Raw genomic sequence first — 22,211 nt, forward strand, 5'->3', positions numbered from 1 at the left:
CAAATTGAAAAAAATGTCATCATCGGCGAGAGGCGCGCCTGTGATTGGTCGAGCCGGCCTGTCAATCTTGTAAAAAAGCGTGTGCGTCACTTCCGTTGTCAGGTGGCGCTGTCGCTGTGGAAAGATGCGATCAGCGGCGAGCGAGCAGGCTTTTCTTCCTTAATCGCTGCTTTTTCGGCGACCGCAACGAGGCTTCAAGCGACCACCCGACCCGCGGTGGTCCGTCCGGAGCCGTCGACAAGCAGAGAAATCCCCTCCAGCGAGAAATGTCGACGTTGTGAGGGCGGAGGACGACGCCAGACTTTTTTTTTTTTTTTTTCTTTTTTTTTTTTTTTTAAACCCGGCGGTATCGGCTCGAGGTGAGCTAGCGAGTTAGCTTCGTGCTAGCCAGCTGTAACATTTCCTACTTTGTTTAAATGGCCTCTCTCCCCGGCTTGACGCTCGTCATTTGAACCTTTTCGAACCCCGAAAAATAGAATAAACTTGGTAAATGAACCCTCCTTTCACGCCAACTAAGTAGTTTGCACGGAAAACTTGCTTGTGTCGCGTGCCCTCTTTGTGTGTGTGTTTGCCTGCCTCTGTTGGAGGCTCCAACCTAAGGAATTCTAAACTTTTATTCCACCCGAATTTTAGCTAAATGTTTCTATAACTCCAACCAACGCCGTGGGTAGTAAACTGCATGTGAAGGGATATTAGTGCACAGTAAAATGACTCCTTATCGATTGTTGCAGGTTAAATATTCGTGGGGCACTTCATTAGGTACAGCTACATCATCTGAAGTCCATAAACCAATACAGCTTTATGTTTATATTGTGCATACACACGTAAGTGTTGCTCCCTTTTGTTTTTTGTTTTTTTTGTTTTTGTTTTTTTAGCTAAACCCATACAGTGCAACAGAGTTGGGTAGAGAAGCCCAAATTGTACTCTAGAGTACTGTACTTACTTTGCAGTTATAATGTGCTAATTGAAGTGAAACGTATCCTTCCAAATAATTACTCGAATCAGTAAAAGAGGACTCACTTCTAACTTCTGACTCATTTTTTTCCCCCAATTGGAGCATGAAGGTCAAACACACAAGAATATAAAATTAGGAATGCGCCACTTTGAGAAAAACTGGCAAATTAAATCTTTACAGAACATGTTTGTAGGCAAATTCAGACATAAGGAATGGTTTCGTTGTGTACAATTGTAAAAGTGTAGCAGGTTTTCTCAAGTTCAAAGTAGTGTCCTTGTTGGCGTAAAGGTGACGACAACACATGGTATAGCTATTCTTTTCTGTGATCGTTCCATTCATTTTCTATTCCGTTTATCCTTACTAGGGGTGCAGATGTGCTTCATCTCGTCTGATGTGTGTATTATGGGGAAAAGCCAAGTTTAGCTTGGGTTGTTAGTGGACGTTACGCACAGTCTTTGCTCCCGGTGATGATGATGATGATGATGATGATGATGATGATTATTATTATTATTATTCAAGTACTCTGTACACCTTTTTATTTTAAAGGGCAAAGCAAGATTAGCTTGAAATGATATTAAAGCATTTTAGGATAATAGGTTGTGGAACAGCCAGGTCCCTAAATATTGGGACATTGACAGTTGTCATCTTTATGTAATTAACCACCACTCCAATGGGCTTGCATTGAATTGAAACGAGCAATGTTGGCTGTTTCAGGGGTACCTAATATTGTGGCTGAACTGCGGATTAGTTGTTTTAAAGTAGCATCCATGTTAATTTTAACCGGTGGTAAGGTGACACCGTACAAATGCACCGGGAAATGGGATCCTCCATGTGTGATTGTTATTATAAGACTCTTTCGCACCAAGTCGGGAGACGTGAGCTTCAGGGTTATGGTTGCACACCCCACTGTGGAATCGGCTTGAGTACAGGTGTTAACTCACTTCTGGAGTTAGAAAGTTGCTGGATGATGGCAACCGTCCAGATTTGGAGCATTTGGACAGAAACTGCTTTCAGAATTGGAGAATTTTCTTGTGCACATGTGTGAATTTGACCTTTTTTTGCCTAAGATTCTGTTTGAATTAGCTTTCCGTGTCGGACAGGAGCAACTGCTTTCAACACAACAGGGCGGCAAAAATGATTGTCTTGTGTTTAAACTTCACCTGAGAAGGTGGAAAATTGCTGAGTCAACTTGGTGACCCATTTCGCGTCTGACGGTAACTACAGGGCAGCAATGGTGTGCTAATTTCACACCATTATCCCGGCATTGAGGAATTATTTGACATACGGGTATCCACTCACCTTTTTTGTGGCGGAGATTCGACCTCTAATGGGGGAGAATTGCCGCATTGTCAAGATGTGGTGAGAAGGCCAGGTTCAAAATAAAATCTTTTCAAATACAGTAATACATGGACATTGATGCTTTGCAATGCCTTTTTTTTTTTTTTTTAAGTTGTTCGTGGCAGCGCATGGTGGAGTGGCAGCCGACTTGACTCGTCTTTCCGGCTGGAAACACTCGATAGCTGGAGGTCCAGTTGACATTGCCATCACTAACTTTTGCCACCAACATCAACACAAGATTATGCTTGAATCCGACCTGTTTAATTGCCAATTTAATAAAGGTGAAAAGCCTCTTTAATTACACTGACATTTTCTATGTCACCTGTTGCCCGCTATTGCGGCTGGCAGCTAACCGCTGCGCGAGTGCCCCGCATAGGCTGTTCTAAATTCTGATCCATTTTTAGCAAAACAAGCTTACCCACGTGTGGTTTTAGCCAGCAAAATGTGATTGTTGTTCTGACGTCAAATCGTCATCTTTCTAGAAGGGAAAATGCAGGTTGTTGCTTGTTCTAGATTGTTAATTATATATAAATGAATAGAAATCAGTTATTTTCCCTTCGGTATTCATAATTGTTCTTTAATCAAGCAACGATATACATATACCGGTATATTTTTTTTATTTTATGACATTAGTCGATTATTTGATAGACTTTTGAGTAAGATATCCATCCATCCAATTTCAGCTTATCTGAATACCAAGATTTTAAATAGCTGCAGCTATAGTGCAGTTTGATTGATTTTGTATTCCAATTTCTTACCCCTCCTCGTTTCGTGTTAGTGCTATTTATACAAGGCCGTGATGTGGGGTGAAATTATTTAGAAAAATTGTGGCTTTTACAAACTGGAATGCAGCATGACCTTGTATCCCCCGGGCAATCAAGGACATTGCCAATGTGGTGTTAGTTTCTGCAGCTGTTGGTTGGTCTTCATTTTGTTTTAGGCTCCAGCAAGTTTGCGTTCATTCATTCATTCATCTTGTTTAATTTTTTTTATTTTTTTTTATTTTTTTTTTACATCCGGGCTGGCATATTCCTCCACAAAGAAGTCCAGTGGGCGTATCTAATCTAGCTCGACACATTATGTTCTTCATTCAATTCTATTTAAGGGACCCGGCGTGTCCCATGGGCTCCGCCAACATCACGCCTCTCTCGATTGCTCTCTACCCGTCTATCTCCCGCTTTCGCTGCAACATGATCTACAAGACTTGTTTGTGTTGTCTGTACGAAAAGAGATCACCGGGTGCCGCCACCGCGCTGATGTCATCTAGGTCGTCGCGCATTCGGCGGCGGTGCTGACCTTTGCTTTTTACATGCGAAGGAAGCGGGGTTGTCTGGTATTTAGTAGCTACATGTGCTGCCTTGAGGAGCTGGTTGCCTTCTTGTGCGGTAGCTCCTCCCGGTGAATCATTTACACTGCCCCCAGGTGCATGGATGATAATAGTGCTCAAGTTTTGTTGTTTAGTGAACTCCTGCCTGTTTGCAATTTGCCACAAATTCGCTTGACACATTCTGGTGCATTTTATTTTCTTTTTAATTCAGAATATCTGCAAGCCGTTTAATGTAGGATGAGTTTGAAATACAGACCAGCACATGATAGATCTTGATACCAAAATGATATCAGGACTATGCAGTCTAGGAACACCGACTGATCTGGTACTAAAAATAGCACCTCGCAGCACCTGGTCTTTAGCCAGTGGTCAAGTTGTATCAACAATCACAATAACGGGGTCCTCGGTTCAGGTTGCGTCTGCACCAAAGGAACAAAACCCCACCGTACACGTGTAACTAAGGTATTATTCGAGTACCTGGTCAGTTGGTTCAGAGCATTCTATAACCTTACTGGTCATTTTTTGGTCAATTAGAACGCGCACAGTCTAGTCTATCACTCATACAGTAGTAATGTCATAATGACAAATATTTATATGAAAAATACTTGTACACCGTAAATATGTATTTTTTTTTCTTTTTTCTTTTTTAAATACAATCCAATTAAGTATTTAGGTAACTTATCATGCCTTTTGTGCCACGTGACCTTGTATTCTTGCGTCACTGCAACTAGCTCATTGTGCGCTGTTTGTAACCTCGAATCCTCAAATGTCAATAACATAAACAGGAGAACCTTTTTCTCCTCTACTATTGTTTACTAGTATCTTCTTGGGACTGATTTGTTCAATGCAACTTGTTTATTGTAGTTAACATTCCCACAGTTTCTCAAATAACCTTATAGCTTGTAGTGTGGCTCATTGCAGTTGTGCAACCACAATGATAAACACGTTAATCAGTTCATACCTCTAACAGCAGGGCATTAGTGTCAGTGTTTAACAGGAAATAGTCTAATCTAATAGATTTTGCGCAATCTACTAATTAAAGTAGTTTGAAATGGTTGAATTTTTTTTTTTTTTTTTTTTTTTTTTTTTTTGCTTGCTTGCTTGCTTGCTCAAGTCGACGTGATGGCCTCTTCGTCAGCGTGACTTACTGTCACGGGCGGTTTGCGCCATCGAGGCTGTCTGTCAGAAAGCCTCGGCTCATCAGACTCGCTGGGCGATGACTAGCGGGGATGGGGACAGATGGGCGAGAGACATGACGATGACACGGTCTGCTGTCTGGGATCACAAAAAAAAAAAAAAGCCTGACGGAAGTGAGAATTCGCAGCGGCTGCCAACTGTCCTGCCTGCGCTTGGGCCCAAAGTGCCAACTGGAGAGTGCCGCACGATCCATTTATTTGAAAGGAGAACATTGCTTGCATGATTATAAAACCAACAAGTTTCTTTATTTCACTCAGGCTCACAAAAATCCCGGCATGCTGTTGAATCTGTTTTTTATTACAATGCTTGGATTCTACTTGTGTGAGTCACCCTTCCTCCAGAGCTTGAACCTCGAATGTGCACTGAATTACAATTTTTTTTATTTTATTTTTTATTTTGTTTACAGTGAACCCCAATGGGGTGTATGTTACATATGCACCTGCAATAGGTGGAAATCCACAAAATTGACCACGAAAAAAAAACAGTTTTTGAAGTAGTTTTACTGTTCCCGTACGTTTTAAATGCAGTTGAGCACACGGAAAATAAATTGCCAGCGAACAGAAAGTAGTGTACATGCATGTGTCTTTAAAATGCAGGCTACGGGGCCCTCACTTTTATTTTCAAATCGTGGCCTCAATTCTAATAGAATTAGATGCCGTGCTGCATTTTACAGTAAATGTAAAATAAATTGGTAAGTTTGGTACACTGTGCCCTGACCATGATCTTGTTTCATGTGTAGAAATATTAACTGCTAAAATGTGGCAAAAAAATATTAATGGACTCAAAACTCAGACTTGTTTGCTCATCTGCTTTTGTCTGTACTGCCACTCCAGCAGGTGCATCTTTCTTTCTTCATGCGTAACTTAATTAGTGAGCATTTTCCGTTCTCCGGCCGTACTGCTATTCACAGGTACAAGGATGAAAATGGGACGCAAATAGAAACTGTTAATTTGAACACCTTCCTTTAATTATAGTGTAGAGTAAGCTTTTATGAGCCCTACAATTATGATTTATTTATTTATTTTTTAAGCATAGCAGGCTATGACAATAAAAAGAATCAAACATGAGGCAAGGACACAAAAGGCTGGATTTATACAGCACTGTTAAAGGATAATATACTCAATTATTATTATTTTTTTTTTGCTCTCAATTGTAAAAACTTGGGACATGCATCATGTCAGTTGGACACAACTAAACACTATAACGTTTATATTATTTATCTAATATTGTTTACTTCAGTTCATTGTTGTTACTATCAGGCCATTGTTTACACTCATGTATTTAATTCACTTTGGGTGTTACCGGTACTTGAAATGAATGCAAGCAGATGAAAAATTTGTTATATATACATTAAATGTGAATTGGACACTTTCAACATGGAATGTAAAGTCAGCATTAGACATTCCCACCAAATTCCATGTTGCTATACTAGACCAGTGTTGCCCAACCTTTTGGGTGAGGGAAATGGTGGTCACACCAAGTACTGACTGGTGTAAATCCAGTAGAATCAGACTGGAGGTTTCTACACTGGATTGTGCATCTATACATTCTTTAAATACAACAGTAAGAATATTTACTGATTATTGTATATAGCTCTATTCGTACAAATGTGCTTTACAACTAATAGATACCTGGTATACAAACATCCTTGCTCACGAAATGTGAAGTAGTTTTCTCAGTCATGGGCATGTTGTCCCGAACAACCCCATTTCTCCACACGCATACACAGATATGCCTTTTTTTTTTTTTTTTTTTTTTTTTTTCTTCATGCTTTCAACCTTCCAGAGCTGGTTTGACAGGCGCGTCACACGCTCGGGGGTGCATTTCGTCCTCTTTGGTGTCATCACCTGAGCATTTAAACGCATATCTCCGTCCAACGGCGCTGGAAGTCGAAAGCGGTGAGTCACTGCTCCGGCTCTAGGCAGTACTTACTTCCCTGTTACGGGAAGTTAGTAGTTTCATGGCACAGGAACGCGCTAAACAAAGCATACCTCTCCATGCGTGCCTGCTGCAGGTTGGAGTCACACTGTCGCAGGCTTTTCTGGCATAGTCGAGTGCCTTGTCAGCCTTGTCGCTACATGCATGATGTCGCGTCATGTGGAGGTCTGCACAGATAAGCCGGCAGATTTTCAGATAAAATGCGCAGATTAAGAGCGAAAGGATCAGGAATGAGTTGAGATACAATTAAAGAAAAGAAAAAAGGGTGAGGGTGGTGGACTGCATGTGTGTGTTTACTAAGTGAATTGGGAGATTGTCAGTGGGGATCGAAGCTAGGGTGTCGTCCTCGACACCGGCAGCCGTTATTGTGAATGGAGCTGAAATGGTCTCACATTGGCACCGAGGTGTTGGTAAACGTGTGGGAGGGACATTTTAAATAGGTCGGGAGGAGCTGCCCTGTGTTTTACCTCCTTTCACTTGTCTCCACGCGCTCTGCCAAGCAGGACTTGCTCGTTCTCAGCTCTCGGTATTGTCTCTCATCTTCACCAAAGCTGTAGCAATGTGATTTGTTATTTATAGCATGGTGTGCCAGCCTTCAGCTGGCGTTGCTCATCCTAATGTGATTTTCTTTTTCTTTTTTCCTTCCCCTGCAGAGCTCCAGTATGTCCAAGCGGCGCGTGTCGGAGAGAGGGGCCGGCGAGACATCGGGCAGGGCCGGCAAGCTGCAGTGTACAGTGTACAGTGGGATATCTGGCAGCAACGCCAAGCGAGCTGGGCCGTTCATCCTGGGTAAGGAACAAGTGCATTGAGTGGGTCTAGGCTCAAACTTTTACTCATAAAACCTGTATTTTCCTACGATGTTCTACTATGTAGAATATATGCACATGTGGAGCCAGATGGCATGCTCAGTAATTGTTGTACTTGGCGTTTTTTCCATTGTATTTTTTTTCTGTTTATGTATTGGGTAACTATTTATGACTTGATGTAGCATAGGTAAGTGATAGACTTCGCTCCATTCCAAGTTTATTTAAGTACAAAAAAATCTGTTCAGTTGCACCCATAGGAATGGAGTTTTGTTGTAAACCAAACTGTCAATGTTTTAAAGCCTGTATTTTCCATGCAAGTAATAGTCAAAGTGTTAAACAACACCTAAATAAAGGGCATTTCCGTGCTGATAAGCACTGACTCTGGCTGTCAGTGAGGGACGATATAAAACTACGGCACTCACCCTTGGACAACACCGAGAGACTATGAACTTGCTAGCCTTTTCTAGGTATTTCTAGAATTACTTAGCAGTAGATATATTTACATTTAGCTTGGTAAATGTAATTGTTGTTGTTGTTGTTGTTGTTGTTATTTTTTAATGTACTGTAGCCTTCCACTGTCAAATTCCATTTAATCGGAAAGTTAGGAAAACCACACAAACCAGAGGAAGTGTTTGTTTGGTGCATTTGACTATGCAGCCAGGACAGTCTGTCTTCTTTCGCTATAGCTCCTGCTATGGCAAAGTCAATTCTGTTATGGATTCATCATCACTAGTATCCTTCTGTGTTGGAATCACCAAAATAAAAGCATAGAAAAAGAGACACGGAGATGTCATTGTTATTTGCTCGATTTTGAAGTTTTTGCCTGACTTTTTGAGGCGGCGTATTTTCCTGCAAGATTGTAGTTGAACTTGAGCTTGGATCTAGTCATTTGTTTTCATGTCTAGGTGCCAGGGTAGCGCGTGTGTGCGTGCTTGTGTGTCTGTGTATCAAAGAGTCTCAGGGTGTCTGTGTGTACGCGCGCCTGAGACAAGAATGCAAAGAATTTTGCTGATCGGCATGACACAGACCGGAGAGGTCTGTGTTGACGCAAGCGTATGGAAGATGTGCTTTCTTCTCACTCCCGGGGCCCTCCTGACACGTCTCGTTTACTCTATGAGCCATCTGCAAAGCGCCAAACTAAACATCACACCCGGGGTGTTAATGGCCATGTGCAGACTTCTTTTTTTCTAATGAGCACACGCCAGTATGTTGCCGACCTTTTGGTCATGCAGCTGTTGTGTGTTTTTTGTAGGGCCTCGTCTGGGCAACTCACCAGTGCCCAGCATAGTGCAGTGTCTGGCCAGGAAAGATGGCAGCGACGATTTCTACCAGCTCAAAGTAAGTGTCGTATAACTTGAAGATCAAATATTAGTCAGTGAGCACGTGAACTCTTCACCTTACTTTTTGCTCTTGTTCACTTTATGACCTGGCACGAACAAACTAGTCTGTGTGCTCCATAATTCTTGGAGTTCACCAATATGTTACACAAGCGAGGGGCTTGCAAAAGTGGGTGGAAGGTAGCTGGAATGTACACTTCTAACCCCCTCATCCAGAGTCGCCATGTCCTGAGTCAAAGCTTGCCAAGGGGCGGGGTACACCCTGAACTAGTCGCCAGCCAATCACAGGGCACATGTAGGCAAATTATTATTCAAACCTATGGACAAATAATCTTTCAATTAACCTAACTGATTTTGGAATGCGGGAGGAATCCAGAGTAGCTGGAGGGGGGTGCGGAGTGACAAAAACAAGAGCAGGGGGTTTGTTTCGGGGAGACGCAAACAATAGGAGGGGGAATGTGCAAAAACTATACAGGAAGGCCCCAAGATGAGGTTCAAACTCTGGACCTGCACTGTGAAGCAGACATGCTAATAACAGCATGGAATGCTAATCACTACTACACCTTGCTGTGCTTACAGGAAGTGACAGTCACCACCATAAAAACTCTTAACTGTACAGGCAATCTTTTATGTAGAATTTTAATCCAAGTGTAAAAACTAAAAATAAAGTTAAACTACTCACTCACCCTTTGACATGTACTGGAGGTGCTGTGTTTACAAAAATAGAAATGGATGTTGATAAGCAGACTTCATGCATTGCACTTTTCAATATTCTGCCATACGACCACTATCAATTAAACGGGTGTACAAGTGTTTTAAAAAAAAAAAAATCTTTACAATATGTTCTATGACGCCCCACTAATCTTAACACAGTATTTAGATTAGTATTTCATTTGTGGAATGTGAATTAAGCAGCAACAGCCATGTTTTTAACCCATCTTGGGGGGGCGGCCATTTTGCCACTTGGTGCCAACTGAAACTGACATCACAGTTCCTAAGGGCTCAGGTAATGGCCAATCACGGCACACCTGTTTTCTGGGTTTGGACGTTTACAAGCCGCGTTGCCTTGGTGATCAGTTTCAGGCGACTGTCTGGCTTCGTGGGTCAACCGGCTCAAGTTGGCGTCCTAAGGATCGTCTTCAACTGGCAGTAAACTGTCAAAGCTGCCCCCGCAGTCTGACCCCAAAATGTCCTCTGATGTTTTTCTCCCTCTTCTGTTTTTCACAGATCCTGACACTAGAGGAGCGAGTGGACTCTGCCGGCGAGACGCAGGAGGAAAGGCAGGGGAAGATGCTGCTGCACACAGAGTATTCCCTCTTGTCTCTGCTGCACAACCAGGACGGGGTGGTCCACCATCACGGCCTCTTCCAGGTATTTTTTGGTCAAACTATGATCTAGCTCAGTGGTCTAGTGGGTAGTAGTATGTATGCCTCTGAGGTTCAGGTTTGAAACTCAGCTCGGGCCATCTTATTGACTAAATTCTATTTATTGACAAAGTGAAAAATCAAACGTAACGTAATGCAACTGAACAGTCTCCACACTCCAATTCATCTGAGTTTTTTTTTTTTTTCTGTCTTAGTTGGTGTTTAATAAATAATATAGGTCAGACAGGCTCAGCAGTTTCTTTACTCTCTGTATGTAAACAACAGTGATAATTACAACCATTACATGTTCTTCTTTTCCTGACGGGAATTGGTAGGCGTCCATTTAAGGTTGCTGTTTAATTTTTGTAAGTGAATGACACACCTGAGTAGTAATGGAGGAATGGTGTCTACTCAGCGGACGCCCACTATTCGAGGAAAGCCGGTTTGATTGATAGACACCAACAGCCAGCTTTCTGTTTATTCCTTCAAAGTGTTTTTCTTCAATACGAGTGAGCTCACCCATAAGACAAGAGCCTTCTTTATCCGCTGTCATTCACTCTTCATAGCCTCATCCATTCACACTATTCCCCTCGCCTCCTCCCTCACCTGCCCTTCCCGTCGGCCTCCCTCTTAACTTTGTTATTGTTCCATCTTCCCGTCTTCTCAGAACGGCGACGGCGGTCCGACCTGCGCTGATTCATTTACGTCTGCCGTATTGATCAGATTAGGCTTGCATCCACACCGGGAGATCAAGATGATAGAAGCTTTCAGAAGTGCCGGCTAGAGCTGAAGGAAAAAAACAAAACAAAACAAAACACACATACAGACGTAAGAAAGAAATCAATGAGAGCTCTGCTTTTAGAGAAGGCGGGACGGGAAGTTGAAACATTACACTTGGACTCTATGGATCAACGTACTGTTTTTTTTTTTTTTTTTGTTTTTTTAAATGTGACAGACCCCACACATAATGGGGGGAAAAAAAGCTCTTGCATACTTGAGATAACAGCATACCACACACAGCTGATGTCATCTAATTACCGGTATGTGGTTGTGGGATGATGTGTTGCTGTTAGTTTGTCTCTTTGCAAAGGCGGTTAAATGCTGTCTCTTCCGCTAACGCACCTCCTCAACTATTTCACGGGATATCTGTGCCAGAGAGTGCTCGCTCCTCCCGCATCATTTCAACTTGTGCATTGCAGGACCGGGCCTATGAAATCGTGGAAGACCCGGAGGCCAACAAGTTGCGCAAGATGAAGAAGCGCATCTGCCTGGTGCTGGACTGCCTGTGCGCGCACGACTTCAGCGACAAGACGGCCGACCTCATTAACCTGCAGCACTACGTCATCAAGGAGAAGAGGCTGGGAGAACGCGAGGCCATCATCATCTTCTACGACGTGGTGCGTGTGGTGGAGGCCCTTCACAAGGTGAGGTTCTGTCAGCTTTTGAATTTGTTTTTTCCACATAGGAAATATTCTAGTATTACACATACACACACCATGAGCTGACAGCCCTTTCCTTTCTGTGTATTTCCTGCCTGCAGAAGAACATCGTGCACCGAGACCTCAAGCTGGGAAACATGGTGCTGAACAAACGGTAAGACTTAAAAATAAGCTGCCGACTTTTGCCAGTAAGTCATTTTCTCCGGTTGGTGCCGAGCCCCATGTGTCGCACGGCAGTCGACTCGACACCCGAGCAGAGGCCCACATTCTTATCCTGACAGCGGGATCAGTCATAGGAAGACTCATTGGCCGACTTCCTGTCTGCGGGTTGAGTAACTGAGCTGTTTGGTTTGCTCTGTACAGCACGGCACTGTTTAGATCTGCAACCACGTTGGAGCCATAGTCGAATCACGCACATGCATGTGTTGCTCTGCATGTGAGTTTATTATTGTCGCATATTGACTAAGTTTGCAAAGGGGTGGAACATTTACATATTGGAAACTTGTCATGGAAATTAACTGGGAATTGAGGGTTTTATGCAAAGGTGTCATATTCAAGCATAAATCGACATTTTGTTTTGTCATAAGCAGACATCCACGCAAAATGAAAAAAAATACAGTAGGTCTCCTTGGTCACATGCAAGGGCATTACAGTGCGTTATTTGCTCAATCCTCCAGATTCAGTCGAAAAAGAACACGTCAACAATCGTCAAAACTTATATGGACAACTCTGCTCTAATTGGCTGACTCCCACATCGCACATCAGACCAGGCTCCACTTTTAAAAGCTTCACTCAAAATCCCACCTGTGGAGCTTGATGATGCTGACTACTTCTGGATAACAACAATACATGCACATTTGCGCGGGTTTATTAATGCTATCATTTTTTAAATCAGATTACTCGTTTAATCAGTGGGATGAACAATTTTTGATTTAAACAAAAAAAAATTGATAGTTACTTGCACAAAAATGTTTGACTTGCATGGAATGTGATTGTTTAGGTCTGGTTTATGCTAAAATATTTTCCCCAGCTGTTTAGATTCTGTAATTTCTGTGTATTATCATAAATTCATTTGAATTCCTATGTAAAGTGTTCAACTTAACAAAACAAAAAAGTGCAATTTTGAAGTTCTGGCATTGATAAGTCTGTATCGGATACATCAGACCCCATTGACCCCCCCCCAAGTTGCAGTGATGTTCAAACAGTGGAGTGCTTTAGTCAGGAAGGTGGCGCGATGGAACAGTACGTCCCTGCTAGAGACAAAGGAGAGGCCTGCCAAAAGGGCCCATAGCTCACAGCTGACTCATGCTGCAATGCACATACACGCATGCACGCGCGCGCCCCCCCACACACACACACACACACACACACACACATTGTCATAATTTATTTACCCTCCTCCTGCTGCACCCCCCCCCCATTTCCTGCTTCCATTGTCCACGCGGTTTGTCTCCTTTTGTCATATCCTTTTTCACTTTTCCCGTCATGTCCGCACTGTCCCTCCACCCCAATTCAAAGTCCTCCCTCCTCTCGCTTTTTTTTGCAATCCATTGACATGCTCAGCAGTTGGTGTACTCGAAGCGTCGTTTCCTGATGCTGCCACCATTACAGCAGGATATCGTGAATCAATTTTTCCCCCAACGTGGCTGATGACACTCGGCGCACGATTGACTTTCTGCATTTTTAATGTATTCTCAAATGTCTGCAACCATTCATAGATGCACACTGCACATGAATGCTGATTCTGTTACTCGCGGGTTTGCATTAGCAGTATTGTTGTCTGACAGGTGCTCCCCAATGAGATATAGAGTCAGCGATACATGTTTTTGGCTATACCACTACTGCTCACTGGACCAAATTATTACCCCTATGTTGACTAAATTAAAACACACAGTGGTCGCAGAAATGACTTGAATCTGACAAAAGTAATACTTTTTTTTATTTATTTTTTTATGAATAATAATATTAACCACTGAAGATCAGATATTGCTTTTGAATTGTGGTTCAACTGAATTATTAAAAAAAAGAAAAGAAAAAGATGGTTCCACTTCAAAAGATTGAAACTAATTTGACCATTAGTACATGTTCAACCAAGGTGTGTCCTCTAATTAGCATAACCGGTGTCTTCAAACTTGTAATCAGTCAGTCTGCCTTTTTAAAGTATGACAACTAGTCACTCACTGTGCTGTTTGTTGACATGGTGTTGTTTACCACACTAAATGTTGACCAGAGGAAGGAGAGAGTGGTCTCAGGAATTTAGGAAGAAAATTATACAGAAACACGTTGAAGGTTAACACCTGAAGACTAAGCAGCTTTATATTACATTGATTTAATTACCGTTGTACATACTACTCGGTAATTTAAGATCCATGGGACTGTAGCCAACCTCACTGGAAGTCGGCTGCAGGAGGAAGATTAATGACGAATTGTAATACAAATGGCACGATTTCTGCTACCACTACCACCACCTCTACTGCTTCATTACCATTTTCTTTTTAGATCACATGACCAAAGTCTTCAGAGACCCTTGGCCCACTCATGAGCCAAACATGCAATTTCACCAAGCCCATCTCCGGCATGAGAATGGCAACGTCATGATGCGCGAGGACAAAAGAGCGGAGCTCGCCTCAAAGGACGCGTTTATGCCGAGAGCGTCCTTGAATCGCCGCTTTTGGCCTTCCTTTTGTGCACATCGCAGGGGCCGCTGTATGATCCGAATGTAACACCCTTGAAGGCCTGAACAGCAAATAGCTGCTAGGGAGAAAAAAACGGAGGGTTAGACGGACGGGAACTGGCTGGAACAAAAGTGTGTGTGGGGTGTGAAAGTGAGAAATAAGAGGGGGAAGCTGGTGACCTTTTTTTAGAAAGCACGTGTTTGGAGAAAGGTTTCACATATGTAGCGTGGGTACACGAGAAAGTTGCGTGTCTGTGTAAATTTTTTGCCTGTTTTCCAGCTTTATAAATACAAAGCCGCTTGCCAGCTCATCGCCATGCAGGCTTTGGTAATCAACAATCATCCTCAGCCACAAGTTGACTCATATGTTTGTCCAAAGTGTTCTGTTTTTTTTTTTCCCTTCTTTTTCCTTTCTTTCGTTTTCACTCCCCCAACTGAACACAAAGCCCCAATCTCTCATGTAGTGCAACCTTGTCTCTCTATTAACGATAATAATCACACTGTGCTGAGTGTAATTTGCACTCATTAGTTTTTCCTCATGCTGCATTTCTTCAATGATTTCTCATAGAAGCCATATATTAAAAGCATGAAGGTACTATACATGGCTCCTAGCTTTACTTCGCTATCATTCTGTCTGATTTGGGACTCCAATGACATATTAGTAACAGGTTTTATTCTCTGGTGGTTTTAGTTAATTTGCTGTTATTTGTGTGTGTGTGTGTGTGTGTTGTTGCAGGACGCACCGAATCACCATCACCAACTTCTGCTTAGGAAAACACCTTGTTAGTGAGGACGACCTGCTCAAAGATCAGCGAGGAAGTCCCGCCTACATCAGCCCAGATGTACTAAGCGGTGAGTGTCACGATAAATGGCATCTTAGATGTTATCCGCGTTAAAAAAAAAAAAAAAAAAAAAAGTTGCATTAGGGTTCTGTTGCGTAACGCTTATCATCCAAGTTGGTTGTTTTTCATCCTAGGACCGGAGTTGTTTTGCAATACGGGACTAAGGAAATCATGAATTAGTATGTTCTCATCACTGCATGTGCAGGGGAAGCTGCTTTATCTTTCGTGGGAACTCTTTGACTATGAAAAGAAGAAGTCAGCATGCAATTGCTCGGCCTTACAATGGGAAAGTAAATGTTGACTGCTCGTCTCCGCTGCTTGACTGACGCTGTGTGCTAACAAAATGCGGGAAAGCTGTACATGAACATCAATGTGTGTGCGTGCGTCTGAATATGTCAACATAACGTGTCTGGCATGCAATTAAAAGCAAGCGTCAGTGACTCACGCACTGATGACTCATTGGAGAGAAACTACTCCCATATACCCCCCCACTACTGTACTTGAGTGTGTTTGCGTAAATGCATGTGTGTTTGTGCATGTTTGCCTCACTATGTGTGAGAATTTGTCTTATGTGCATACACATTTCTTTTGTCTCTTGCTTTCTCCGTATGTTCACAAGTGTTCATGTGCCTCTTTGTGTCTGCATTGTGTGTGTGCGCGCGCTATTACCAAATTGCCTGTTGCTGTTGCTGTGACATTGCCCATATATGGTGTGATGTACCCCTTCTCACTAGTGTCAGCTGATTGGACGGCTCAGAATATTAATTGTAACGGCTTTGTGTTAATGTGGAAATTTTGCGGAGATGTAAACGCACACGGACTCGACTTGTTTGCCTTTGCTCATCCTGTTAATCATTACACCTGCCGCCTTGACAGGAACTTGCTTATCACCCTGAGTCACCAAGGGTCAAAGTTGTCCTTGTGCTAAGCAAAATGTTTGGTTGAGTGTTAATGTTGGCAGTACATTAGCTTTTATAGGGCCACATACTGTCACAAAAAGCTGCTAATGTTGCATGAAGAAAGTTACAAGAATGATCATAAATGCCAACTCTGATAAGAAATTTGGTCTGTGTATGTTAGGTCAGAAGCTTTAATATCAGACAAGTGTTTATCCTATTTTGATCCGCATTTGAACCACAATTCAAATGGAAAATCCCATTGTGTTTAAAAGCTTATAGCTTTGTGAAATACAATCGGGGTTATATCCTAATTAGTTTGTGTATGTAGCAAATATTTATTAAAAAAAACCAAAAAAAAAAACCTGTGTTTTTTCCAAAGGTCGCCCGTACCGGGGCAAGCCCAGCGACATGTGGGCTCTCGGCGTGGTCCTATTCACCATGCTGTACGGCCAGTTTCCCTTCTACGACAGCATACCTCAAGAGCTCTTTCGCAAGATCAAGGCCGCTGAGTACTCTATCCCAGAGTGAGTCCCTGTTGGGGGATCTCGCGATGGTCCGCCACAGTATGCAATAGTTGCAAAAATATGTTTGGCTTTCATATGAAATTCCAGGATGATATTAGAATGTGCTACAAAAGAACTTAATTTGACCTCTTAACATTCGAATGCACATGTGCACTTCAATTTCTTTTTGTGACTTTATGATGTCAAAAAAATGTAAATGTGCCCCGCAGAGATGGCCGCGTGTCGGAGAACACAGTGTGTCTGATCCGAAAACTGCTGGTGCTCGACCCTCAGCACAGGCTGACCGCTGGTGAGGTGCTGGAATCCCTTGGTGACATCATTGCCTCTTGGTAAGTACGCCATGGGAGCCTACTAATTTTTATATACATACAAAGTCATGTTACAGTTTGAACGCAACTCTCTTCTAAACCGAGATTCCCATCATGTCAACCAGAGTGTAAAGATCACTGTTGTTACACTACAGGCAGTCAGTTTCGTCACTAAGCGGTCCGCTGCAGGTGGTTCCGGATATTGACGATCAGGTCAACCACCCAGAGCATCTACAAGAGGTAAAAGAATTTACATGGACTGATCAGTTCCTTTACTCAAGGCTGGCTTAACACTCAATGACTCAAGTTGAAAAACAAAACAAGCCAAAAGGAAAAATTCAAGTGGATTTATTTTCTTCCAGGCCAAAGTGACGGAGGAGTCGTCGCAGTACGAGTTTGAGAACTACATGCGTCAGCAGCTGCTGCTGGCTGAGGAGAAGAACACGTTCCACGAGGCCAAGAGCTTCCTCAAGCGTCACTTCAACAGTCTGCCGCCGGTGCGGCGGCTGGGCCACGACGCCCAGCCCGTGAGCCCACTGGACGCCGCCATCCTGGCGCAGCGCTTCCTCCGCAAGTAGACCCCCAAACAGAACTCGCATCCATTTTGTAAGGTAGGCCTTGGGCCAGGGCGGGTGAAACTGGGGCAGAACTGCACAAGAAAAGCCCTTGCTTCACCTTTGAGTCACTGTGCAACCCTCCATCCGCATTCTCGCCGTGTATTACGGAGCTCCTGAGCAATACAGGACCACCATCATGTAGCAGCACCTCCACCTTTCCCATCATGCCTCCTTCCTTCTACTGTTGTCCTGTTTTGGAAAACCTTCAAATCAATCTACCTCTCCGTCTTTTCTTCTGTGTTGGTAAACCACGCTCACTGTTCTACGATGTCACCGGTGACATTTGTGCTTTTCCCGTCACGCTACGGGGAAGGAAACGACAAACCCTCTTGAGTGGTTTTCCGCGAGGGGGGTAAAATGGAATAAGCTTTTTTTTTTTTCTTTTTTTTTTTTTCTTTTTTTTTTTTTTTTTCTAAAATCATAATGACTTTGGAGTAGCATTTTTCATATTCTATTGAAGACAGACATTATGGAAGCGCGCTTTGGTACTGGTCGTCTCGTCCCTGTGGAGATCTCTTTCCTAGCATCAGGCAGCTAGCGTGCGGAAACCCTGGAAGTCACAACGCCAAGACCACCGATGAGGCCCAAATGTTGGACGCCGCCACGTTATCCTCCTCGGTGCCACAACCAAAAATGACACACACAAAAAAACTTTGGAAACGCCACGGAACTGGTACCCAACATCTCATTCGGAATTTAAATGACTTCCAGGTAGTCCGACGAAAGACGGATGAAAAGTGTGTTTTTTGTTTCCGGTATGAATGTGAATGACACTTTGACATTTTGCATAGCCATGCGAGTGTGTGTGCGTGTGTCTCTCAAGCCAGGGCCCGCCGAGCCGTCCACCTCGGCAGCCATCTTTAAGCTATCCTCCAGTCTTTTGACGCTTTCCCACGGCGCAGTACTGGCTTGGCTCAGCTTGGCAAACCGCAAAATCCATGCAGCATTGAACACATCAGCCACGGAAAGGGAGACAAATTTAATGCAAGGCCGCCGATGAAACTGGGCACTGCAGCCAATAGGAGACTGGAGTATGGAGTGTCAGGTACAGAAGTTAACAATGGTTCTTCTTCTTTTTTTCCCCTCACTGTTTGTATCACCTGGTTAGACTATTATGATCTCAGTATCGTGACTTATAGAGGTTATGTTCACATTTCACAACTATTTATTTATTTTTTTCTCCTGATGGGCTTTGCTTTTATTTCATTGTTCATAGTTCTGACATGATGCAAGAGGAATCTTTTGCGTAGCACTTGGAAACATAACGTATAAGAGAATTTAGTATTGCTTTCTTACTGATGAAATAGACTTGTAGCACTTCTTCCAGACTTACTGGTAAACAATACACCACATACTGTGGAGACAGAACATAATGTGCCACAGAGAAATCAGTGTATTTGATTTGGGTGCACTTAGCGGGCGCCACCAGCTTCTCCTTGCTACAGTGAGTAAGTGGCATTAGCAGTCCTGGTTTCTAGGCCTTCCAGTTAGCATGTTAATTTTCTGACATTAGATTTATGAGATGTATTTATATTTAGAATAATATCCCAGCTGCGCTAACATTTTTCCACCATTTCTAGCAGTCTCCTTGAACCACAACGTCTGTGTGTAGGAGAAGGTGCAGTAATATCCTCCATAGTCTCCACTTGGCTGCAGTGGCCCGTTTTCTTGCTGCCCTCAAGTCTCCTCTCGGATAAAAGGTGCCTCCTTCCCATGGCTGATTTGGCGTTTGTGTTCCCTGCCATACAAAACCACAAACTGCAAGTGGGCGCACTCGTTTTATCTGACTGCAAAGCAGCATTAAGCTAACATTAGCACGTTTAATTTTTGTCATTTGTAGCGCCTCACCCTGCAGGCCACGTCATCCGTATTGTGCTTGGAACTCCAGCCGACCAGAAATTGTACCTCCTCGTAGTGCATAGCGAGTAGAGCCAAGTGGGTACCATGTGGTGGAAAAGCGTCTAAATAGTGTTTATTATCTGGCACACTGTGAAAAGCAGACCAACACCGAGCTAGCTCTTGCTTGTTGTGTATTAGCAGCCCCCTCATGTACATGCATGTATTATTCCACTTGTAGGTGCTTGGTGATCCATACTGTAACATTTCTTATTATTTTATTCCTTTTTTTCCCTGGTTGCCTTGGATTGCGGTGACTAATTAATCAAGGTTATTTTTTGAGGCAAAGCTAAGCACTAGCGACTTTGCTGCGGGCTCAATTAGACTTTCTATTTATGTTTGCATCCCAACCTCATTCACTTGTAATTTTCAAGATGGATTTATTTATTGTTCTCTCAAATATTTTTTGCTCTACATTATCAGCTACAATCATGAAAAAGTAGCTTCTTTTTTTCCCCCCTTTTTCTTTCTTTCTTCTCCACCATCTCGACCCTGAACTTAATAATGTACTTCCCATAAACCATATGTCTAGCCATATTGCCACCATTTAAGCTGCTCTGATTTATGCCTAGCTTTAATTATTTTTTTTAATATATAAAACTCCCAAGGTTTTCTTCCTTCTCCAGAATCAGTTCATAAAAAAAAAAAAAAAAAAAAAAAAAATCCCCATAAAGAAAATGAGTGGGATTTCCATATCAATGTTCTATTAGTTAAACAAAATGTGAAATGATAATGGGCCACAGGATGGTAATTAGAGGTAGAATATACATACGAAATGTGAATGTCATCATGTCCCCCGCCACTTTCTTGACGTGTTAGTTTCACTTGCAGCTGTGTTTCTACTGTGGTTTTGAAAAGCATGAAACTAATGCGTAATGTAGAACTGAAATGCATGATGTTGCCACAGTTCTCCAGCCACTTATTTAGTAACAAAAGTGTTTTTGTATATATTTTTTCTTTCTGTTGCTCCCACTAATTTTATTTAAGAGCAAAAAACAAAAAAATGTATCATATTTCCAACAAGTTGCTTTTGATTTTTTTTGTTTTTAAGATTTCCACTGGTTTCCTTCCACTGAAAAAATTACTTTTCCCAAAAATAGTGACTCATTTTAATTTATAAAATTGCATCTATTTTTCAAAAAATTTATTTAATCTTTAAATGTTCCCCTAGGCTAGCTCCATAATTTTTTATAGCAATTGAAGTCTTGATATATTATTGACTACACAAAGAAAAAGAATGAAACTGTACCAATATCTCCCTTCTTTTTCCTCCCACTAAATTCCGGGGGGGTGGGGGGGGGGGGGGGGGGGGGCAATATGTAAAAATGTTTTCCCTGTTTTTCAATTTTAATTTCAATTGTAGCAAGAATTGTTTGACTATTTTTACAGAGTGAAAATTTACACCCAACAACAAAAGAAAATATTTAATCTCCAATCCCTCAATTAGTTCAATGGCTAAAACTCGGAGTAACCTAAGATTTCCCCTTGGTTGAATGTATTAATTTTATTTGCAAAAAAAAAAAATATATATATATATCCAATTTTATATATATATATATATATATATATATATATATATATATATATATATATATATATATATCCAATTTACAATTTAAAAAAATGTTTCCGACTTGGTTTCATACACAGCGCTGTTTTCTACCCTCCAATCACTCTAATCTGCTTCCATTTTCGGGGTTGGACTTTAGTAGCAAAACTGCATTATTTTTCCACACCAAATTATCTTCTCCTCCCAAAACATTTCACCTTTTTCCTCCACCGGCTTAATAGCAAAACCTAATTTACTTTTACTTTTTTTTTTTTTTTTTTTTTTTTTTTTTTTTTTTTTTTTAAATTACAAAATGTCTACAACCGCTTTGAAGTACTGTAGTTGGGTATATTTTGGACTTATTGCTGAGATGTTTAAAGCGATCATATGACAAGGCTGATGTGCTTTGGTCGTCGTCTTCGTAAGCTGCTTGGTCATCTTTGGGGGCATCTAGAGACACAATGACATTATTGTACAGATGGAAAATCAGCTTTGTATTAAAAAAAACAAAAAAACATATTTTTGTACTTCATCAAAAACTACATGCATGTCAGCAATAAACTTTGATATGGAAACTGAGTCTTGTGTGTTTTTGGTGATTGCAAAACTTACTTTTGACCAGCAGGTGGCGAAGTTTCTTATATTATGAACTAGGCCAACAGATTGTTGGAATATTCTTGCCTTATCATTTGTTGAATAAATGCAATGTTTTGAGTTATTTTAATGTTATGCTTTAATCGAATTTGCATAAATATGTACCACAGCTGTCAGACTAGAAAAGTCTCATAGTGGTTAGATGTGGTTCATTATACACATTATGGTGTTGTATTATATACATATTTTTTAGTGGTGTTTTAGTTCTCAATTTCTGTATTTTTTTCCCCCAGTGTTTAACATTAAATTTAATATTATTGCTATATACCACCACCAGCATTGTTAAAGTGCTTGCATTTGATGTACCGGTACTTTTGTGATAAATATGTTTAATTTAGATATTGAGTTTATTTTATATTGTATTTTGCCTGCATTTTAATTTTTTTAATTTAGTATTAGATATAAATAAGTGGTTTAAAAAGTCTCAAAATTAATAATCAAATATATATTGATTCTGTGACTACATACAAGATCCAAAATGTTCGTAAACCAGGGTAAGGTTTCCCATTGAAATGAATTTAAATGCAGATAATCCGTTCCAGCCCCT

At 41.7% G+C, this 22,211-nt stretch overlaps 1 protein-coding gene across 3 annotated transcripts; it reads left to right on the forward strand.

The window, feature by feature from the left end:
- Positions 1-110: 110 nt before the first annotated feature.
- Positions 111-20,753, forward strand: stk40 (serine/threonine kinase 40). 3 transcript variants are annotated; one of them, XM_077527640.1, is made up of 11 exons: positions 111-359; positions 7,409-7,544; positions 8,814-8,899; positions 10,126-10,269; positions 11,462-11,686; positions 11,803-11,855; positions 15,112-15,227; positions 16,496-16,640; positions 16,850-16,969; positions 17,104-17,188; positions 17,311-20,753. In XM_077527640.1, the coding sequence occupies exons 2-11, from the start codon at positions 7,418-7,420 to the stop codon at positions 17,524-17,526; spliced, it is 1,317 nt and encodes a 438-aa protein (XP_077383766.1). In that variant the 5' UTR covers positions 111-359; positions 7,409-7,417; the 3' UTR covers positions 17,527-20,753. The 3 variants fall into 3 exon arrangements, with proteins under 3 accessions (XP_077383766.1, XP_077383768.1, XP_077383767.1); XM_077527642.1 differs by lacking the exon at positions 111-359 and adding an exon at positions 372-486; XM_077527641.1 differs by lacking the exon at positions 111-359 and adding an exon at positions 7,222-7,281.
- Positions 20,754-22,211: the final 1,458 nt, after the last annotated feature.

The sequence above is a fragment of the Festucalex cinctus genome, chromosome 7, assembly GCF_051991245.1.
Source record: "Festucalex cinctus isolate MCC-2025b chromosome 7, RoL_Fcin_1.0, whole genome shotgun sequence".
Lineage (NCBI taxonomy): Eukaryota > Metazoa > Chordata > Actinopteri > Syngnathiformes > Syngnathidae > Festucalex > Festucalex cinctus.

Bases quoted from the DNA above. Each gene is read 5' to 3' on its own strand.
- stk40 (XM_077527640.1), top strand. From the start codon at position 7,418: ATGTCCAAGCGGCGCGTGTCGGAGAGAGGGGCCGGCGAGACATCGGGC. The intron at 8,900-10,125 runs GTAAGTGTCGTA...TGTTTTTCACAG, and splicing joins ACGATTTCTACCAGCTCAAA to ATCCTGACACTAGAGGAGCG. The intron at 15,228-16,495 runs GTGAGTGTCACG...TTTTTTCCAAAG, and splicing joins CAGCCCAGATGTACTAAGCG to GTCGCCCGTACCGGGGCAAG.